Source organism: Podospora pseudocomata, chromosome 6 (genome assembly GCF_035222375.1).
Source record: "Podospora pseudocomata strain CBS 415.72m chromosome 6, whole genome shotgun sequence".
NCBI classification, from domain to species: Eukaryota; Fungi; Ascomycota; class Sordariomycetes; order Sordariales; family Podosporaceae; genus Podospora; species Podospora pseudocomata.
In genome coordinates this window covers 2,900,153-2,919,005 of record NC_085890.1, presented here as the reverse complement: position 1 = coordinate 2,919,005, position 18,853 = coordinate 2,900,153, and the positions used below count along the sequence as shown (strand labels likewise).

Sequence of the window (18,853 nt, the reverse complement as noted above, 5' to 3'; positions counted from 1 at the left end):
TCGCGAATCAAATGATAAATGGTGATCAACGAGGTCTCCTGTTTTACGAACGTCATGTAGTATGCCGAAATGGTTACCGGCCGCTTCTGAATCACGACCGCGATGTAATTGGCAAACGCCTTCCATGAAACCCAGCTGAGAAGGGCTTGTCCAGCTCGCCCGATGACCTAGAACACCTTCAGCCAAGTCTCGCGATATGTTGAAATGAAAGGAAGACTGACAAGATCCCAAGCCAAATCTATGGCCTTCACTTCCGCGAAGGACATCGGCCTCGCTTTTAACGTAACTTCAAAGAAACTTGCTCGTGACCACCAGGTATAATCATCAGAAAAGGGACTGAATGTCCCGTCTGGTTTGCATGCCGCTCCTGTTGCTGGTAATCCACCCCATACACCCAACAGGATGACGAGTGTAAATAACACAAAGAACCATATTCCCGCGAGGATCCAGAACCCGAGCTGAGTCCACTTGATCTTCTCTGGGTGATAATGATGCTGGGTTTCCACGTCCTGTCCAGACATGGTGTGCAGAACTATTCGAATGGTAATAAAATATGCATCTTACATTGCGGAGGCTGGTACTTCCTAAGAAGAAAAGGGACTAGGAGAGTAACGGCTATTTGAATAGGTAGGATATCCTGAGCGTCCGGTATCTACATATGGAGCAAACCTGCAATCCAGACCCCATTTAATATATCTTTATGTCTCTGCCACCAACCAACGGCCTTATGTCGGCATGAGGATGCCTTCATTGGTTGTTTGGAGCGATATAGGGCTGGGATCCCGCGATCTACCTAGTGTGCTGACTCACTCCTTCAACTTTCTTAACCGATGTGCAACCTCTTCGGAACCGTGGGGGTTGATGTGTGACAGCTGATTCGCTGAATCGTTACTGCCCCTGAGTGGCGTTAAGTCCATCAGCCAGTTTGTGGAATCAACAACGTGGCGCAGGAGGTCCTTCCAAGAATCCCTTCCAAGTTCAGGTTGCACACTAAAACATCCTTGAAAATGGTGGAAGTCTTTCTCCTTTACATATAAGCTTTCGCAATTTCTCCCTGCCCACATCGGCTTGTGAGAGTCCACCAAACCAAAGATTTGTCTGGTACGGTAAGCTTATTCTGCCCTCCTCGCCGCAGCCACGCGCTCTTACCGATGGTACCTAAGAGAGGAGAAAGGAAGAGCGAGACAGAATAAAAAGGGACATGGCCACGATGGGATTTGGATGGCTGGCGAGCGGTAGCTCTCTTCCCGAGACGGATATTACCAGTTCCATTTCCTGGGTTTTTCTTTCGCATTCTTGAACCCGACGCAAGGATGAAAACACAGGAAATCATCAAATTCCTCGCGGGAACGTACTCCCTCCTTAACAACACGCAGTAAGCCCCTATTAACTCCCCACCTAGCCAGCGTCATGTCCAATAATAGCCGATCCAGATGGCGAAACGGCACCCAAGTCCCCGACCCCTGGGGCACAACCCCAGCCGGCTTGCTGACATACATGCGCTACGGGTACACGTCTGCGGTGATGAACTCGATGGAGCCCTCAGCAAAACGCATTCCTCCCGATAGTATATATAATCATGATTTCGGCTTCGAAGACCGGAGTGGTAAATATGCCCAGACATGCAAAGAGTTATGCTTCATGATTATTCCGCTTGAGAGCCTGGAAATACGAGTTCGATATAGCTACTTCGCCAAGTACCAAAGTACCTATATTCTTACCGCCCGTTTTATTTTCGATTTCTATTTTCTGTCGGCGCTTGGATGCTTGATGTTCATTGGAAGACTGAGGGGAGTGAATGTAGAAGATAGGGAAAGAAATATTCCTCAGTTTTTGGCAGTATATCTTCCAAAACCAGAACCCAATTTCCCTGGAAATGACAGTCTGGATGTACTGCATTTTCTGTTGTAACACCGGAATCTGGACACAATTCTCACGTGACTTCTTGCCGCTTTATTTGTCCTGGATTGGGCTGGGCATAGTAAAGCCGCTGTTTTTAAAGAAAACCTTTAGAAAACACGTGCATGGCTGCAATGACGACGGGAAAAGAAATAGGGACGGCTGAGAAGCGCCTCTATCCCGATTGGGGGGGGAGCCGCTCGGCCCCCGTTGCTGCGTCTCAAAGGCGGACCGTGTCGTTGTGAGAGCCCGACACGATTAGCCGGCTATCCGGCGAGAAGGCGACGGCGAGGACCGAGCGCGAATGGCCTTGCAGTATCTGCAAATGCACACTGCGAGGGGTCTGACGTTCGGGGATCGGTTATGTCTTTCCTCCATTTTCAGCTTTCTCATCACTTTGGGCAGGGCTGTCTGAACATCTTTTTTCTTTTCCTTTGCTTTTGTTTCTCGACTTTTGTCAGTGACTCTGTTATATTATATTTCTACTTGAATTGTCTTTTAGTCGTCGGGTCTTTGGAATAGCATTTCCATTGGCCTTTATTTTCAACCCCTTCGTCTCAGAGTTAAATTGCACCAAACACACGCACAGCCAAAGCGGCTAGTCGTTTGCTCCCGTCCCCTCACAATAACGCACTCGAATCAGCTCCCTTCCCTCGCTACCGCTCTGCTGACCCATTCTAACTAGTAGCGTAGTATATCTTTTCTAATGATGATACTTAGATGACTACATAGGTTGAAATACTGCACGTCATGCTTAATATAAAAGTGGGATCAGCAGGTCATTACTATATCAGGAGCGAATGTCTAGAAGATGCTAGAATTCATACATAAGTATATATTTACACCTTCTCCCAGACCCTTTTAGTGGCATGCTATAATTAAAAAAATATGAGAGAAACAGTAAGGAGAAAAGGAGAAAAGTGCAGATATGACGTGGGAAACGAATGTGCTGTTTCTTGGCTTTAGCTGTAATAGCTACACCATCGCTTCCTCCCAGTTCTCAGCAGCTAAGTGTAGTAGCGGCTGTCTGTCTCCATCGCTACGGTAGTGGCGCCATTCTTTAACAGTAGCTTCACCGCTTCCTTCCCTTCATGTTGACTACCACTTAAAGGTATATGTGTAAGATTAACCCCTATAAAACCACGGTCCGAAGCGTGCCAGTATAGATGCTTCTCAAAGCTCTTCCGTAGTAAAGCCTTGCAAAAGGATTTGACATATGGGCTGAGGACGTTTAACGATAACTCTGCTTGATTTAGAAGCGCGTCGATTGCTCTCAGCCACACGTACTCGTGCTGATCCTCGAGCCTTGCTGCGATGCCCTGCAGCATCTCCTCCGGAAGGTCGGCTCGCCCTTGAAGCGCCTCGATTGCTCCTCCCCGCACGTACGCGTCCTGATCCTCGAGCCTTGCTGCGATGCCCTGCAGCATCCCCTCCGGAAGGTCGGCTCGCCCTTGAAGCGCCTTGATTGCTGCTCGCCGCACGTACGTGTCCTGATCCCCGAGCCTTGCTGCGAAGCCCTGCAGCATCTCCTCCGGAAGGTCGGCTCGCCCTTGAAGCGCCTCGATTGCTGCTCTCCGCACGACCAACTCCTGATCCTCGAGCCTTGCTGCGATGCCCTGCAGCATCTCCTCCGGAAGGTCGGCTCGCCCTTGAAGCGCCCTGATTGCTGCTGGCCGCACAAACGCGGACTGATCCTCGAGCCTTGCTGCGATGCCCTGCAGCATCTCCTCTGGAAGGTCGGCTCGCCCTTGAAGCGCCCTGATTGCTGCTCCCCGCACAAACGCGTCCTGATCCTCGAGCCTTGCTGCGACGCCCTGCAGTATCTCCTCCGGAAAGTCGGCTCGCCCGTGAAGCGCCTCGATTGCTGCGATGCCCTGTGGTTTCTCCTCCGGAAGGTCGACTCGCCCTTGAAGCGCCTCGATTGCTGCTCGCCGCACGTCCGCGTCCTGATCCTCGAGCCTTGCTGCGATGCCCTGCAGCATCTCCTGCGGTAAGCCATGACGTTGATGTCTTAGGAGACCCAAGACAGCAATACATAGGCGTTTAGAAGCGCAGTCGTTCAGCCAGGAAGATGCAATCTTTATAATACTGGATGGCACTGCTGTTCGTCTGGATAGCGAGTCCAGAAAAATCGACCTTGCACCTTCAGATGCTTGCTTTAATGTACTGACCAGAACCTGCTCTGGACACTCCATTTCGCGGGCTAAGATGGAACTCCCCATAAAGTCGCATTCAAACAGCAGCCACTGTTCTAGTTGGTTTTCTAGCCTCGCTCGAAGTCCTGTGAAATTCGACTCCTTCCGTTCGACTTCGCTTAGGCAGTGCATGACTAGGCGCTGATGCGTAGGACCCAGGAGGTCGCGTGGCTCCTTCTCAATCGTCTGGAAGAAGCTAAGTGCCTCTCCGTCAGCATCAAGCAGGCCGGCGACAAAGCGCCAGAAGATATCGTAGCGAGGATCGTATTTATGCTCCTGAAGGAAAGTAGCAGGTTCGATATAATTACGATTCCCACCGCTAAGTTGCAGACAATTGAGTTGTTGTTTAGCTTTCCACCGTCGAATGAAATACCGTGCTGCAAAATACTCTTGAAAGGTGAGGTGTATGAAGTGGTAATTTCGATCGCGGTCCTTTGATGAGGGGTCTGAGGTTCGTACAAAAGAAAGGTGTCCGAGCATCTCATCAAGGAAGAAGTTCGTCCCAGTGGGATTATACTGCTCGGAAATAGCGTCGCGATGTCTTGGCTCAAAGTCGATAACATCGCTATGCATGCCAGTAAATGCGAGAATCTCAAGAAGTTGAACCTCATCTTCGGCAGAGTTGCTGATCTCGGGCCGGCGAACGACGCGTATTTGACGCTGCGTTCGCTTCTCCAGTCTCACAATATCCTTCTTCCACAGATTTTCCTCGATGGCTTTGTACATCGCGGTCATAGTCCCCGGAATAGTTTTATCCTCGAAACTATTCCAAGTATAGCAGAGAGCATCCAGCTGAACAGGGATTCGTACAAGACCCTGGACTAGCTGATGCATTTGGAAGTACGATTCAATGTCTTCGACCGTTTTCGCATCAATAAATGTAGCTCGAAGGTACTCGACCACTTGAGCCGGGTAGAACCCAACGGTTTCCAGTATAAGGTCTGGGGAATGGACTCCCCTAGGGAGTGAGACGTGCGGTCGGGATGTAATAATAACGCTAGGTTGGTTTAACAGGTGTTTAAGCAAAGAGGATTTCGGGTGATTATCGTCCAAGAGTTGAGATATCTCGTCAAGACCGTCAAGGATAAACAGAGTCTTTTGGCCATTACTGTCAACCGTACGGAAAAGTTCTTTAGCAAGAATGCTATAGTTTAGGTGTTGGTCAAAATACTCATAACAAAACAATCCCTCGAGGTTATATAGCGGAGATGACCATGCTTTCAGCCTCCGTAGAGGCACCCAAAGTATGCGGTCGAACAACTCGTTCCACTTTCGAAACTCTCCAGAACGACGGGTAAATTCATGAACCATCTTCTTACACAGGGTAGTCTTCCCGACCCCGGCGCGTCCATGGATTAAGATTCTTCTTGGGTTTGTCGTTTGGCCTTCGGAGTCTTTGCGCGGATCGAAGAGAGACGACAATTCCACTTGAATATTCTTTTCCGGCGTCTCAACCTTCAGCCGAGCGGTGAGTGAAAAAGGGGATTTGTGAGGTGCTGCGTCCGTTTCCGATCCTTTCTCTGGGTTTTCTCTAGGCTCCCCGATAATGGCGAGATTGATGTAGCAGCGATCCATGGACAACGTATCGCCCGAAAGTCGCTCAATCTTCAGTTTCTCCTGGGTATAGTGTCTTTTGCGAATCCAACCGTCTGCTTGCTCGAGTGGACTTCCTTCACGAATCATCTTGAGCATTACCTCGATCTTGCGGGACACATGGCCGAAATCATCACTCTCCGTGCAGTCCTTCTTGCACTCATTTGTGCAGTTGCTGTGGGCGAATTTGTTCATCATGACGTGGGGTCGATCAAGCCGCTGCGTCTTAAAATCCGATAGGGTTGCCGAGTACTTATTGACCAGCTAGTAGGCATTAGTAGGGCAGCTAGACTAGTCAATGTTTGATACGTACCAGCTGTGGTTGGCAAGACAAGAACACAGGTAACCAAAGGAGGAAAAAGACGAGTAGCCAAGGTGAAAACAAATCAAGCAGCCAAGCTGATGTCAGAGCTACTAGCCACGCCAGTAAGATCCATGTCGACACTATCCAAGCCAGATGAAACTTCCGGAGAAGAACGGTATTCCTCGCTTCCCAGAACACGACTACTTGGTAGTTGTGATTCTTCGTTAGCGTTATAAACCCTTTCGTAAGTTCGTCAAGGTCGGGGGTCGCGCCCAGTGTGTAATCAATCAGTGCAGTCACTGTTCGGTCTTGCAGGGCGGCCAGGGCTTTCAATAGGAGGCCAGGCATGTTTTTGAACGCAGTGCCTCGGAAAGGTGTAGCCAAAAACACGACGCCTCGTGTTGTCCTTGTGAGAGAAGGCGAATCGGCGTTGTCCTTGGTGTGCTGATTATCAATCTCGAGAGCCTTTATCAAGATAATACCACCAAGACACGATGCGATGAAGAGAATGGGCCTTGTGGTATTTGCCTTTAGGTGCTGTATGCTGTCGCGCAAAGACTGGGCAGACTCGTGGAGCGTCGTGGGAACTGACGACTGCTGACGTAGGTCGGCAGGCCAGTCGCATGTGAAGATGCGAGCTGCTCCCACTCGGCTGGGGAGCATTCGCCGGTCGGCCAGCCAGTTAACGGTATTGTTGGGATCGTTGGGGTCTACCCATACCCACGTGTCCGGCGACTTTGTGTCAAGGCCATGAATGGCAATGATGTCGATGTCGGTGTTTGCCTCGTTCTTGTCAAGGTTGACTTGACGGAGGCTGACGCCTGACCGAGCGGACCGTGTGGAATCTGAAGTGGGCTTCACCGAAGACAATGCCCGCGTGGAACGCGTAAGCGGGAAACGGAACCAAAGACAAGCGGCAGTTGCGCCGACCAGGAGACAAAGGACAGTTGTCCATCCGGGCAGAGAGGTGCCCTGGCTGAGGTTGACGGAAATCATTGTCGAGGCAGAGGCAGAGGTAGGCTGAGGAGCCTGTACGGTCAAGACCCCGCGCCGCGGATGCTGTGCTTCGGTGAATGTTGGCGGGACTGCTCCCAAACGGAGGTTCTCCGTTGCCGGTGTGTATGGTGGAGTAAGTCAAGAGCGTTTAATACCGATCGCTTCTGGGGGACAAAGGTCCAAATGCCTGGTGTTAGAAGCTGAACTGTTGGCGATTCTCGCTCAACCCGCATTGGGCAGCACGTTCGAAACCAGGGAGCGTCCACGTCCAATCATTTCGATCCGCGGGGCCAGACGCCAATGGCGGTTGCGGCCAACGCTGTCTCGCCCAAGTAGTCGCGACGCAATTGGATATCTGCTCGGAGCCCAACCAAACGACAGACCATCAAACACTGTCTATCGCCTTTACAAGTGATGAACGCGCGTCTCGAGAAGCTCCCAATTGTGTCAAGATAACGCGTGAGACGTGGAAACTGTGGAGGCACGATATAGTAATAGAGCTGAGCTTCCCCTGGAGTTATGGCCGGCGAGTTTAGCTAACAGCGTGCGCGCAGTACCCTCCGTGAGTCTGGCTGCTAAAGGCAGACAGACGCGCCGACCCCTCCGACCCGACGACTAGCTAGCTCCCGTCGCTCCCGCCCGCATTCCACATGGTTCCGCCAGACTACTTGCTCTGGCCGGTGCGTTAGCAGCCCTACTGGCCTTCAAGCGTTTATACCCTCTGACGATATGCGTATATAGCTCGAAACCGAGGTGCTCGGGAAGAAGGAGAAAGAGAAGCCCGCTACGGATATATTACCGGCTACCTACCACTACCATGAGGCCGCCGGAAGGCGCGCGGTCGGTAACCCGGCGAAGGACATACCGACCTTTTTACGGAGGGAGCTTTCTCTCGGAGACCTAGCTGATATGATGCAACACCTATGGTTTGCCGGCGCAAAGCGTCCCGCCATGCCGCTGCACTCTCATGTCGCCATAGGTCGGGAGATCACTATCACCGACCGGATGGATCTGCACCTCCTCTGGGATAACAAGGGGAAGCTCTTGATTAAGCCCGTCCCACGCTTTCTCCTCGATCCAGCTTTTTGCAGCACCAACCTACAATGCCCGGATGCCTGCGCCTGCCACGACCCTCCGGCGGATACGTGCCGGGGAATCCCACGGAGAGTCGCCCTCGGCTTTCTCTACACGTACGCCTGTCTCGTATCGTCGGAGAGCGACTTCTATATCGCCAACGAAAAGCACCTCTTTCCTTACAGGGAAGACGACAAGCCACTAGAATGGGCAGACTGGAAGATCCTGGCCAGAGAGCTCCTCCGAATGTATGAGCGCGAACTAGATGTTGTCCACCCTCGCTTCCTGCGTGCCGAGCTCCGTCTCTCCCGTATCAATATCATCCACCGCTTAACCAGCCTCCCACTGTTCAACCCCTACCTCCGCGGTCGGCACAACTACGGTAGCTTCTTCCGCGATAACCTCACCTGGATAACTACTGCCACCGTCTTCATCGCCCTGGTGCTGACCGCGATGCAGGTCGGTCTCGCCACGGAACGGCTTAGGGAAAATGCCGCCTTCCAGCAGGTTTCGTACGGCTTTACCGTCTTCGCTATCTTAGGTCCTTTGTGCGCGTTCGGCTTGGTGGTCCTAGACGCGCTATTCCATCTCGTCAAGGACCTGCCGTTGCTTCTCAGAGGACGGCGCAGCCGCACGGCGCCCAACCGCACTATATCTGGTGCTGAGCCGGAGGCTTTCGCCTAGACTAGATATTCTAGCCCGGGTACCAGTTGATGGCGCTGCTTCTTGACTAGCGAGGTAATGTCACAACCCACAGTTCTGCGGGGCTCGGGACGGTGAGTGACTAATCAGAGGATCAAAACAACGGACTAATGAGGAATGGATCATTAGATTATAGAGATAATCCAACGATCCAGGAAATGGATTATGGGATTATTGCAATGATCCAGCGATTTGGATATAGGATTATGGAGGCTTGGCAATGATCCGAGAAGACTAAGGTCCATATATACGGAGGAACTAGATAGCTTGTAGATAGTTCCGCAGTATGCAATCACAGCTTGTATTCACGGTATCCTTGTGTTTATATTGAGATATCTTATTATGCACTGTTTAACTGCACCGAACTAATTGTCAGAAGTAGCCTTCGACCGAGTATCCCTTTCAGAGGTTCTGTACAGGGGTTCGTCCAATGGAAGAAGTCCACCAAGAGAAAGGAAAGCGCCAAGCTCGAAAGAACCGCATCTAGCACGATTCCCTTTTCTGCCTATCCAGACCGCCGAGAGGTTGAACCAATAATACGTCTGCCCATGCCGCCTGCGGCTTATTTGCTCGCTTTACTTCCCAATGACTGGTCCAGGACTTGCAGTTTACTGTGCTGTTGGTCGTGGCCAAGGCCTGTTGGTGGTTACGTGTGATATCAACTGTGACGAACTGCTATCCAGAACCTCTGAAAGGGATACACAGCTGAAAGTAGCTTCTAGATGGGTGGTTCGGTGCAGCCAAAAGGTGCACAATAATAGACTTGTCTCAATGTAATCACAATGCCTGATTAACACTTGTACAGTATTTGTATTGCATATTGCGGAACTATCTATGAGCTATCTAGTTCCTCCGTATATATAGACCATGCCAAGCCCCTGATCATGGATCATTCTTAATGATCAGTGATCCTGATTATTGATCATTCCTCCAGGTCCATGACCAATCTCTTATTGGTTGGTTCCTGACTCTCAATGATTGGACGAGGCTTCCTGCGCTCCACTCCCAGTGTCAGGTCGTGACTTTAACCCAGTATCCCTCTCAGAGGTTCTGATCAAGGGTTCGTCACACTCCTTGACACCCTCATGTTGCAACGGATGATGATTCAAAAGAAGAAGAGAATCAACGAGGGAGATCGTCTTAAGAATCCGGAAGCGTGGTTGCATCCACAATCGCCTACAGACTTGTTGTGTATTGCTATTAGAAGCAATTTATGGCTTCGATAGAGGCAGCGATTCCCTATGCCTTGTTGCCTAAGTCAAACGTAGAAGCTGTTTCTGACTCCAGGAAAGGCGGACCATCGCTGCCTACACAGGCAAAATGAAACAAGCCGTTTCTGGCTTTTGCAGAGGCTGGGATTTCATATCATAATTCTAACGCTGCCTTAGGCTAAATGATTTGTATACAGAAGCTGTTTCTAACTCTACAAAGGCAGCAGATCCTCGTCATAATACCTGTCAAACCGAATAGCTGCACTCCAGAAATGGCTCTTGGAGCCAAACAGACCCACCAGAAAGGGAGCGTTGAGCACCGGATGCTTTTAAGGCTGCCGAGGACGAATCCCGCAGGTGTAGTTATTGTCCGCTCAGTATGCGGAAGACCTCACCAGCCCATGCAGCCACCTGACAGCCACCTGAGCGACCTCAATACTAAGGAATCAAATCTCCGCACGGAATCGAGCTCACCGTGGACGGCAGGGGTGAAAATGTGGATAAGTATTCGGTATGACGGCTAGAGTCACCCTGTGGCTAGCTTGAGTTGAAGTGATAAAGTATCTTCTACCAGGCACGCCGTTCGGATCTTCGTTGGGTACAAACATCAGGAATTTGATGTCGGCAATGGAGAGCAGAACATAGGTATGCTCTTCCATAGCTATATCTTAGGCAAATGATAGGTACCGGGAGGAGACTACATTGCGACCTACATATGTTTAAAGATACAGTTCTGCATCTATGTAGCGAGATTTGTCTTTGAGATGAGACAGATGACAGCGGTATTTGGCGTAAAGCGTATATCAATAAGCGCTTGAAGCCGCTTAGATGATATTCGCGTTATCTGAGCTAGATGTTGAGTAGATCATACTGTAGCCAGAAATAGCTTCGCTTTCTAGAACTTACATCCGCACACCTATAAGTACAAGGAAAACATCTCTCAGGGCTTCTAGTTTACATTTCTCTCACACACACACAAACACATACATACACACAAAATGACAGGAAAACAGATCAAAGTGACCAAACCTGCCAAAAAGAAGCTCCATGGAACTAAGCCCCCGCTTTCCGAATGCCGAGAAGGGTGTTAAGAAGGATGCCGAGGAGGATGTCAAGCAAGATGCTGAGCAGGATTCCGAGCAGGATTCCGAGCAAGATACTGAGCCGGTTGATCAGAGCTTCCTGTCCTGGGTTGAGAATAGGGAAAACCCGGCAGACATCATGACTTCAGCTCAACAATTGGAGATGCTATCACGGACTGCTCAAAAAGATGTTGATGAGAATGCTAAACTTTTTGACTGGACAAAAGGTAATTTTAGGAACCAATGGGTCCTTGTACAACATGGGCCAATAAATTCTACGGTATTCCGACTCAAACGAGGAATTGAAGTCGATTCGGTGTTTATAGAGAACATTTCAAATCGCCTCAGCCGACCTGGCCAGCAGAAAAATGAAGATGAAGAATCCATCTTGAACAAAAACAACGTCGAGGTAACAATACAAGGAGTAGCGTGGGATTTTCCTCCCGACGAACCATGTCCAATAAGATTACTGAACCCTATTTTCTGGCCCAAGGCCAAGACCACGTCCAGACGCAAAAACATCATTCACAAATATAAAGATGAAATTTCTGTCACCTACTCAACCAAAAGTTACTACGAGTTGGGAAACAAGGTCAACTTTCCGGCGGCTGTGGGGCAATAAGATGTTAACTATGCAGGAAGATATCAAGATAGGCGAACACACCGTAGTTCCTAAGGGCGGAAGTGCTCCTCAACACTCTTCGCTTCCCCTATTAGGAAAATACTTCGTAAACGTGCGGATAGTAAATAATATATGGAAGGGAAAATGTGTAGGTTAGAAGCGATTGTATGATGGGTGTGAATCAGCAAAGGAAAGTAGATAGAAGCCGGAAATGACTGCCCCTTGTGTAGAGGAGAACCCCGTCACAGAGATATTCGTTTTTAGATCCTGCGTAAGCCGTGTGGAGCCCAACAGATTCTTTCCTCAGGGGCTATTTATGGCTTCTACTGAAATATTGTGTCTCAACTTGTTGTTCTTGACGAGCCCTGCGGTTTCAGAGGACCATGTGTTCAAAACCTGAGCGTAGACTGAGCACAAGGGAGCCGACCCTGAGCCGTCCTGAGCAGGCCTGATTAAAGCGGCGGAACGAGCTAACTACGTTGGGGATTGTGTGAGGTTCAGATTCGTCGCCGACTTCCAGAAGACTACAGCAAATAAGCAGGTTGCATAAACTGTGGTATGCCTTTTCTTTCAATCTCAGTAGTGTGGAGACGCATCGCGAATCCAAGAACTCTCCCATTTGCGAACGGGCGGCCTCCCACTCAGTCGAAAGTTCGTGAGCGGGTGCTGTTATCCGGAACAGGTACTCCACCGCACACTCGCTGGTATGAAGCATGGCAAAGATTTATTTTTTGAGATGTGTATCAACCAAGGCAGACTGAGAGATTGACTGTGACGTCTTCACTAGTGATGCCTTTTCCACCCTTAGCGCTCAATAGTTTAGCACTTGCTTTGCAAAGCTCCTTGGGACGCCTTCATCGTGACATTGGCAGATATCAGCTCGTAAGTTGAACCTATAAAAGCCACGCTTGGTGGAGAGTGAGGTCAGGCCATCGCTGTTGGATGCCTTACTACCTGCAAGGTTCTCTTGGCCGAATGATAGTCGGGATGGGCAGAAAAGTGGTCGAGGTAAGAATCTTATCACCCCACAGTGCTTCATTCCTTGGCAGTACTAAACCCAAATCCCAGGGACGCGGTCAACACGTTGTCAATGCAGGGCACATTTGTCCTCTAACAGCTTGCCCGCTGCGGCGTCCGTCATCCTGAAGCTTGTCTCCATTCCGGAAGGTCGTATAAGCAGGCCCCAATTTTATGTGCGGCTACGAGTAAGCATTGAGACCCAAGACCTGACAGCAAGCTTGACTGCGCCACAAACCTCATTAGCTAGTCTGTCTTAGGGCTGGATGAACTCGGGACATTTGAGCGGTTTCTCATCGTTCCAAGGCGCTTTCTTGCTTGTAAAACGTCACTATGGACTCACATGCACCCATTGTGTTTCTTGTTTGCGCTGCACAATGACGGTGGGTGTAACTGGTGAGAGCTGATGGGTTTCCACTTCAAGCCAACCATAGTGATGGTTTTCAATGTCCTGATTGGCACGCCAGTAATTCTCTCTATTCTTCAAGGCATAAGTCACATGATCCAACCAATCAATTCAATCGGAACCATCCTCATCGGGTATGGTGTAGCGGTAACATCGTTGACTCTCACTTCTCAGAAGTGCCTGTTCTCTCAACAGCCCCGGGTTCGACTCCCGGTATCCGAGTCCTTTCTTTTGCATTTTTTGGTCTGTCGAATCTCCCAGTTGCTTCTATCGAGATCGTGTACAAAGGGGGCTGTTATGGAAGCAGACACACACATAAAGATGTGATAGTCCAAGTATTGCTTATGTTTTTTCGCATGTTGTGTCTCGAATCTTTTTTTACCTCATGTGGTCCGTGCTTGATAAGATTGACGTTGTGTTGGTCCAGGCACAAAGCTTGGCATTCTGGGTACGGAAATTTGATCGCTCACCTCAGCAACAACCACCTGCTTTCGGAGCAAACGGACCACAACATCAGCAACTCGCTGGAACATGCAGCTCTCGAGAGCAAATCACTACCCGAATGCGCATGAGAGCTTGCCGGCAAGCTGCGAGAACTCGGCCACCTCTCCCCACAGGCCTGCCCAGCCTCCAATGATGAGCGCGGGGAACTTGTGCATCGGTGTGACTGGGCCGAGGTCGTGCGCCGCCGACGACACCATTTGGTGATCGCAGGAGGCCAGCTCAGCTCACAGAAGGCAGTTTCCCCGCGTCGGTGACAGGTTGTACCTCACGAACCGGCCACCCAGTTTACCCAGGATAAATTATCGAATATCGAAGCATAATATCCCATATTGGGGGTCCGGCCCCCCGCGTCTTTGGGGAACGTGCCTGTCGTGCTCGCCGGGGACAATGGATGATGAGAGAGCTTCTGGAATTTCGTAACCGAGAGCCAATGACAGGTGCCACTCGCAGCCACGAGGAAGCAGGGCCGGCGAAGGTGGTCCAGACGCGGGTGGGGATGCATGCAGGGCTCAGTGAAGCTAAGAAAAGCCAAGTTTGGATAAGCGGCCCTAGCCGGCCCCCCCTCGTCCCTGATGGGCAATTGATTGACAAGATCTGTTGGCACCAGAACCAGGCATCCCACTCGCAGGGCAACGAAAACCGGCGCGCTGGATCTGCCTTCTTGGCAGCTGCTTCATGGTGATGGTGAGGTTTCTGTCTGTTCTGTCTGCTGACTGCCGCATGAAGCACAATGTCTGTATGCTGCCTGCCAACTGTGCCAACATGATCAGACGGCAGAAGACGAATGGGCAAGGGCAAGGGCAACCACAGGCTCAGTCTCACGGTAGGTAGGTGGTCAGCCAACAGCGACGCAAGGGAGCCTACCATCTCGCCTCCACTTTCCTCTCCGCCGCAGGGTATCTAACGCAACACCGTCGGTCAACACCCGACATCGTGGCCCTGCCCGGCTGGTGGCCCTACGCTAGCGTCTCACGTCTTTCTCTTTCTTGATCATGACTGCCGTCCCCTTACTCGTCCCCGCCACCCCAGGAACCTTTTTTTGTTTACCTCCTTCCAACCACAGCAAAACCCACCCTCCAGCAACATGATGCCACCAGTTCCAACAATGAACAGGAAGCTGAGCCACGGCTTCCTCGGGTGATATTGACAAAACTACCTTATCACCACCACCCGCTTGTTGCCCATATTATCCCCAACTTTTTAGCCTATTGCACACACACACACACACACACACACACACATACACACACCACACACATACACACGACGTCCGGTATTACACTGCAACACTTAATCAGGATATTGCGACATTTTAAATCCAAAGGACCTCGCTGCCTCTTATCAAGATTACGGTATTGCTCTTAAATTGCATACATACCTTTTTCCTTTTGCTCCGGTTGTTCCAGACCATCCCCCCCTCCCCGCATGCGGAACGACCCAGTCACCCGAGACATTTTTCGTGATCACCACATCACCATCGGTCCGTTTCCGATTGACTTACACGGCGGTCCCGGCGGCTTTGTGAACTTTCTGCCTTGCCTTGGCTTCTTTCCCCCCTTTCCTTGGCTGGTGTGGTCCAAGATATCGTGGCCGACTGGCAAAAGGGAGTTTCCTTGGGTGTACATATAAATAGGTGTTCGACAAGTCCGGGAACGGGTTGTTGTGGTGTTTGCTCCTCTTGGACCTTTTTTTAAAAAAGTTTTTAACACATTTTGCCGTTCACTTGGCAATCCTGCGACGTTCGCCCTCTGGCAGCTGTCCACATCGCATCACTTACACCCACGATATCGGGGGCTTTGCTGTCTTCTCGGGACTTGCCCTCACATACCTATCACGCCTCACACCATCACCACCAAACCCCACTTACAGCCAAAATGTTCCTCCCAATACACAACCTCATACTCGGTGCGTTCCCCCTTCTCCTCCCCTCTCCCCGTCCTTCTCTAACGCATCACGCAGCGCTGGCAACCCCCCTAGCAAACCAAGGCGTAGCAGTAAACCACTTCAACCTCGGCTCTCGCGCCGTCCAACCCATAGCAAACGCCACCCCCCTCCGCATCATGCCTTTAGGGGCATCAATAACCTACGGCCAAGCCTCCACAGACGGCAACGGCTACCGAAACGAACTCCGCAACCAGCTCGTCGCCGCCGGCAACACCTTGGTAAACTTCGTCGGCTCACGAAAAGCGGGCATAATGCGCGACAACGATGTGGAAGGCTGGCCAGGCGCCCGCATCGACGAAGTCCACTCTAGAGCCGTCGCTGCGGTGTCGGTGCCGAAATACAAACCCAGCGTTTTTCTTGTGAATGCGGGGACGAATGATGCGTTGCAGAATAAGGATGTGCGTACTGCCGCGCTGAGGATGGAGGCGATGTTGAAGGATTGCTGGACCTTGTCACCCCGGGCAGTGGTGATCCTTTCAACACTGCTGCTCAATAAGGATCCAGTCGTGGAGAGGAGGGTGTTGGATATAAATGACCAGTTTCGGAGGTTGGTTAAGAGCCTGAGGGATGAGGGAAGGAGAATTGTGCTGGTGGACATGCACAACGATCAGGGGCCGATGGAGGGGGTGGATTTTGCTGATCAGACGCACCCTAATGATAGGGGATATAAGAAGATGGCGAATATATGGTTTGCCGGGCTGGTGGCGGCGGGGGATGAGGGGTGGATTCAGACGCCTGAGGCTGTGGCGGGGCTGCCGGATGATGGGCTGAGATCTTAGAGGGATCGAGAGCAAGTTGTTTATGGTGGTCCTGCTGGTGGTGTTGGGGATGAGGAAGTGGTGGCTGCTGAGGGCGGTGATGAGGAGAAGGGGGGGAATGAGGTTGGCCCGGGCGGTTAGACACCGAAAACAACACCAATCCCCGCAGAAAGACCAACATGGGCTACATCAACACCGGCTGCCACCACCAAATCGCCCAACAGCGAACCAGGGCAAGTAACACCAACCTCGAGTGTGAATATTGTTGAGGAACAAAAGCAGGAAGGCTCCCAGTCTGAAGAAGGCTCTCCGTCTGAGGAAGGCTCTTCGTTTAAATCCGTCTGGTATATAAAAACGCCAAAGGACAGCATCACGACCCATATCCGCCTGCAGCTGCTGCCGTCTATCGCAATTCTGATTGAAATGTTGGAGAGATCAACCTCATGGTCGGGTTACCTTGTTATCCGTCTCCTTATTCTTTGGAATTTGTGGAGCTTTCAACTCAACTACGGCATAGGGTCTATTTGGGGGCTTTACACGACAGCATTGTTTTGGATGGTTTATTCTGAGCAGTTCGAAACCATGTCCCATATCCACCTGCTGCTGCCACTGTCTATCATAATTCTATTTCCAAGGTTGTATAACTAGCATTATGGTCGGGTCACCTTGTTATCCGTCTCCTTATTCTTTGGAATTTGTGGAACGTTCAATTCAGCTCTGGCACAGGGTCTTTTTGGGGGGCTTACGCAACAGCATTGTTTTGGATTGTTTATTATGAGCAGTTCGACCGAACCTTGTTTCTCCTCTGGTTGGTGTTTAGGGGCCCTCTGCCTGAAAAGTTCCACGATGTGACCATCGTGGCTTCCCAACGGATTCGATAGCCTATGAATGGCTTATCATGGATCTGGAGCCCACCAGTGTTTCTTATAATGGCTTGAGAAAATGGAGGATGATGAAGTGGAGGGAGAAGATGAGCGTCATGGATTGTAGAGTAAATTATCTGCACAGCTGAAATAAAGCGTTGCCTTTATGTTTATAAACGTATTTGATGTCCTTGAAGGTGGATTGACTGGTCGTCTTTGAGACTCTATCCAGAGTGTGTTTACTCTTGTCGATGGACATTGGCTCCTCCCTGATGTGTGTGTAAACACAAGCCGTCTGTTTTCACCCAAAGTGAGGGGGGCCTGGGAAAGTGTTGACCAAGGTAAGTGTTGAAGGATAACGTACATTATAAGCGAGTCGCGCATATAAGCGAGTCGCGCACTCTCTGTTACCCTACCACAACTATCCTCAATTACACAACCACAACACTAGGAAACTACAATAACTGAATCAGAAACAGATGAATCAGATGATTCTGCAGCCTCCTGGCATGTACGTGCATTATGGCCAGGCTTGCCGCACACACCACAGCACCGAACCTTCGTACGAGCTCCCCCTGCATTACCGCCATCCTGCTGCGTTTCTTGCGCTGCCTCCCCACCCACGGCCTTCTGGTCAAGTATATCCTTTGCATCTTGCAGAGTAAGTGATCCTCCGAGCCGCACACGTGTTTTTGGCTCTCCGGCGCTTACTTAGTGCCTCGTTGGTCTTGCGGAGTGAAGTGTTCTCTGCACGAAGGAGAGCCACCTGGTGCATCACAGCCATTGTACTCTTAGCAAGCTGGTCCACAGCAGCCAACATTGAAGTCGGGGAGCTATTTTGATGGTTGGCAATGCGAGTCTTGATAAGCGTTGACTGCGAGTCAGCTTCTCGGGGGTTGTGTGGTGTCTGGAAGACCCAAGGTTGTGCAGTGCCGGGCCGTGAGTTTGGAGGTGTTGGCGTACGAAGCTTTACATCTAGCTTGGAAAGCACCCTCTCTGGATCGTACGGCGCAAGGCCAGCACCTGCAAAGCCACCCTGTATATTCTTCTCTGTTATAGAGGCAAAAAAGGCCTCGCGGAAGGCACAGAGGAACTCGAGCTTGCTTACGTGGTTGATATGCATGCGCATCAAGTCCTCGATCTGGCGGCCGTACGCTTGCTTCAATGGCCCAAAGCAGCCGACATCGAGTGGCTGGAGGTAGTGTGAAGAATGCGGAGGCATGCAGAGCGTGATGATGTTGTTCTCCTGGCAGTGGCGCTCGAATTCGGTCGAGTGGTGGCTTTCGTGGCCGTCGAGGATCAACAACCGATATTTGCCCTTTGTGCGGGACGCTGTATGATAGTCGAAGTGCTTGATTCAATCTAGGCCTACCAGATTGGTAGTCCAGCCATTATCGGTGGTTGCGATGCGCCAGGTAGACGGTAGGTTGCACTCGGTGTACCAGTTAGCAAGGTGGTACTGTGCGGCCAAGATGATGAAGGGAGGGATAGCCCAGCCGAGGGCATTGACTCCCCTGGATCACCGCTGCCCATTCGCGGTTGCCAGGCTGGGCCAGTTTCGCCTTGCTAAGGCCGTCTGAGGTCGTAACTACCATGCCCGCGAAGATAATACCCATCATGAACCCAGTCTCGTCGAAGTTGTAGACATCGTCATCCACAATACCGTACTTGGCCTTGGTGTTC

General features: G+C 50.9%; 3 protein-coding genes and 1 non-coding gene across 4 annotated transcripts; 2 read left to right on the top strand and 2 right to left on the bottom strand.

Moving 5' to 3' along the window:
- Window positions 1–2,906: 2,906 nt before the first annotated feature.
- QC762_0098280 (uncharacterized protein) lies at window positions 2,907–6,987 on the bottom strand (the record flags this gene model as incomplete). Its single annotated transcript, XM_062884149.1, has 3 exons — window positions 2,907–3,725; window positions 3,786–5,951; window positions 6,001–6,987. 3 exons carry the CDS (start codon window positions 6,985–6,987, stop codon window positions 2,907–2,909), a joined length of 3,972 nt encoding a protein of 1,323 aa, XP_062740954.1.
- A 217-nt stretch (window positions 6,988–7,204) lies between these two features.
- QC762_607260 (uncharacterized protein) lies at window positions 7,205–9,073 on the top strand. Its single transcript, XM_062892416.1, has 3 exons — window positions 7,205–7,478; window positions 7,542–7,667; window positions 7,729–9,073. Exons 2-3 carry the CDS (start codon window positions 7,638–7,640, stop codon window positions 8,743–8,745), a joined length of 1,047 nt encoding a protein of 348 aa, XP_062740953.1. The 5' UTR covers window positions 7,205–7,478; window positions 7,542–7,637; the 3' UTR covers window positions 8,746–9,073.
- Window positions 9,074–13,231: 4,158 nt separating this feature from the next.
- Window positions 13,232–13,323, bottom strand: QC762_0098260. Its single transcript has one exon. It is a non-coding gene; the product is annotated as a tRNA-Glu (tRNA).
- A 1,965-nt stretch (window positions 13,324–15,288) lies between these two features.
- On the top strand, window positions 15,289–17,331 carry QC762_607250 (uncharacterized protein). Its single transcript, XM_062892415.1, has 2 exons — window positions 15,289–15,510; window positions 15,565–17,331. Exons 1-2 carry the CDS (start codon window positions 15,480–15,482, stop codon window positions 16,326–16,328), a joined length of 795 nt encoding a protein of 264 aa, XP_062740952.1. The 5' UTR covers window positions 15,289–15,479; the 3' UTR covers window positions 16,329–17,331.
- Window positions 17,332–18,853: the final 1,522 nt, after the last annotated feature.

Bases quoted from the DNA above. Each gene is read 5' to 3' on its own strand.
- QC762_607260 (XM_062892416.1), top strand. From the start codon at position 7,638: ATGGTTCCGCCAGACTACTTGCTCTGGCCG. The intron at 7,668-7,728 runs GTGCGTTAGCAG...ATGCGTATATAG, and splicing joins CAGACTACTTGCTCTGGCCG to CTCGAAACCGAGGTGCTCGG.
- QC762_607250 (XM_062892415.1), top strand. From the start codon at position 15,480: ATGTTCCTCCCAATACACAACCTCATACTCG. The intron at 15,511-15,564 runs GTGCGTTCCCCC...CGCATCACGCAG, and splicing joins AATACACAACCTCATACTCG to CGCTGGCAACCCCCCTAGCA.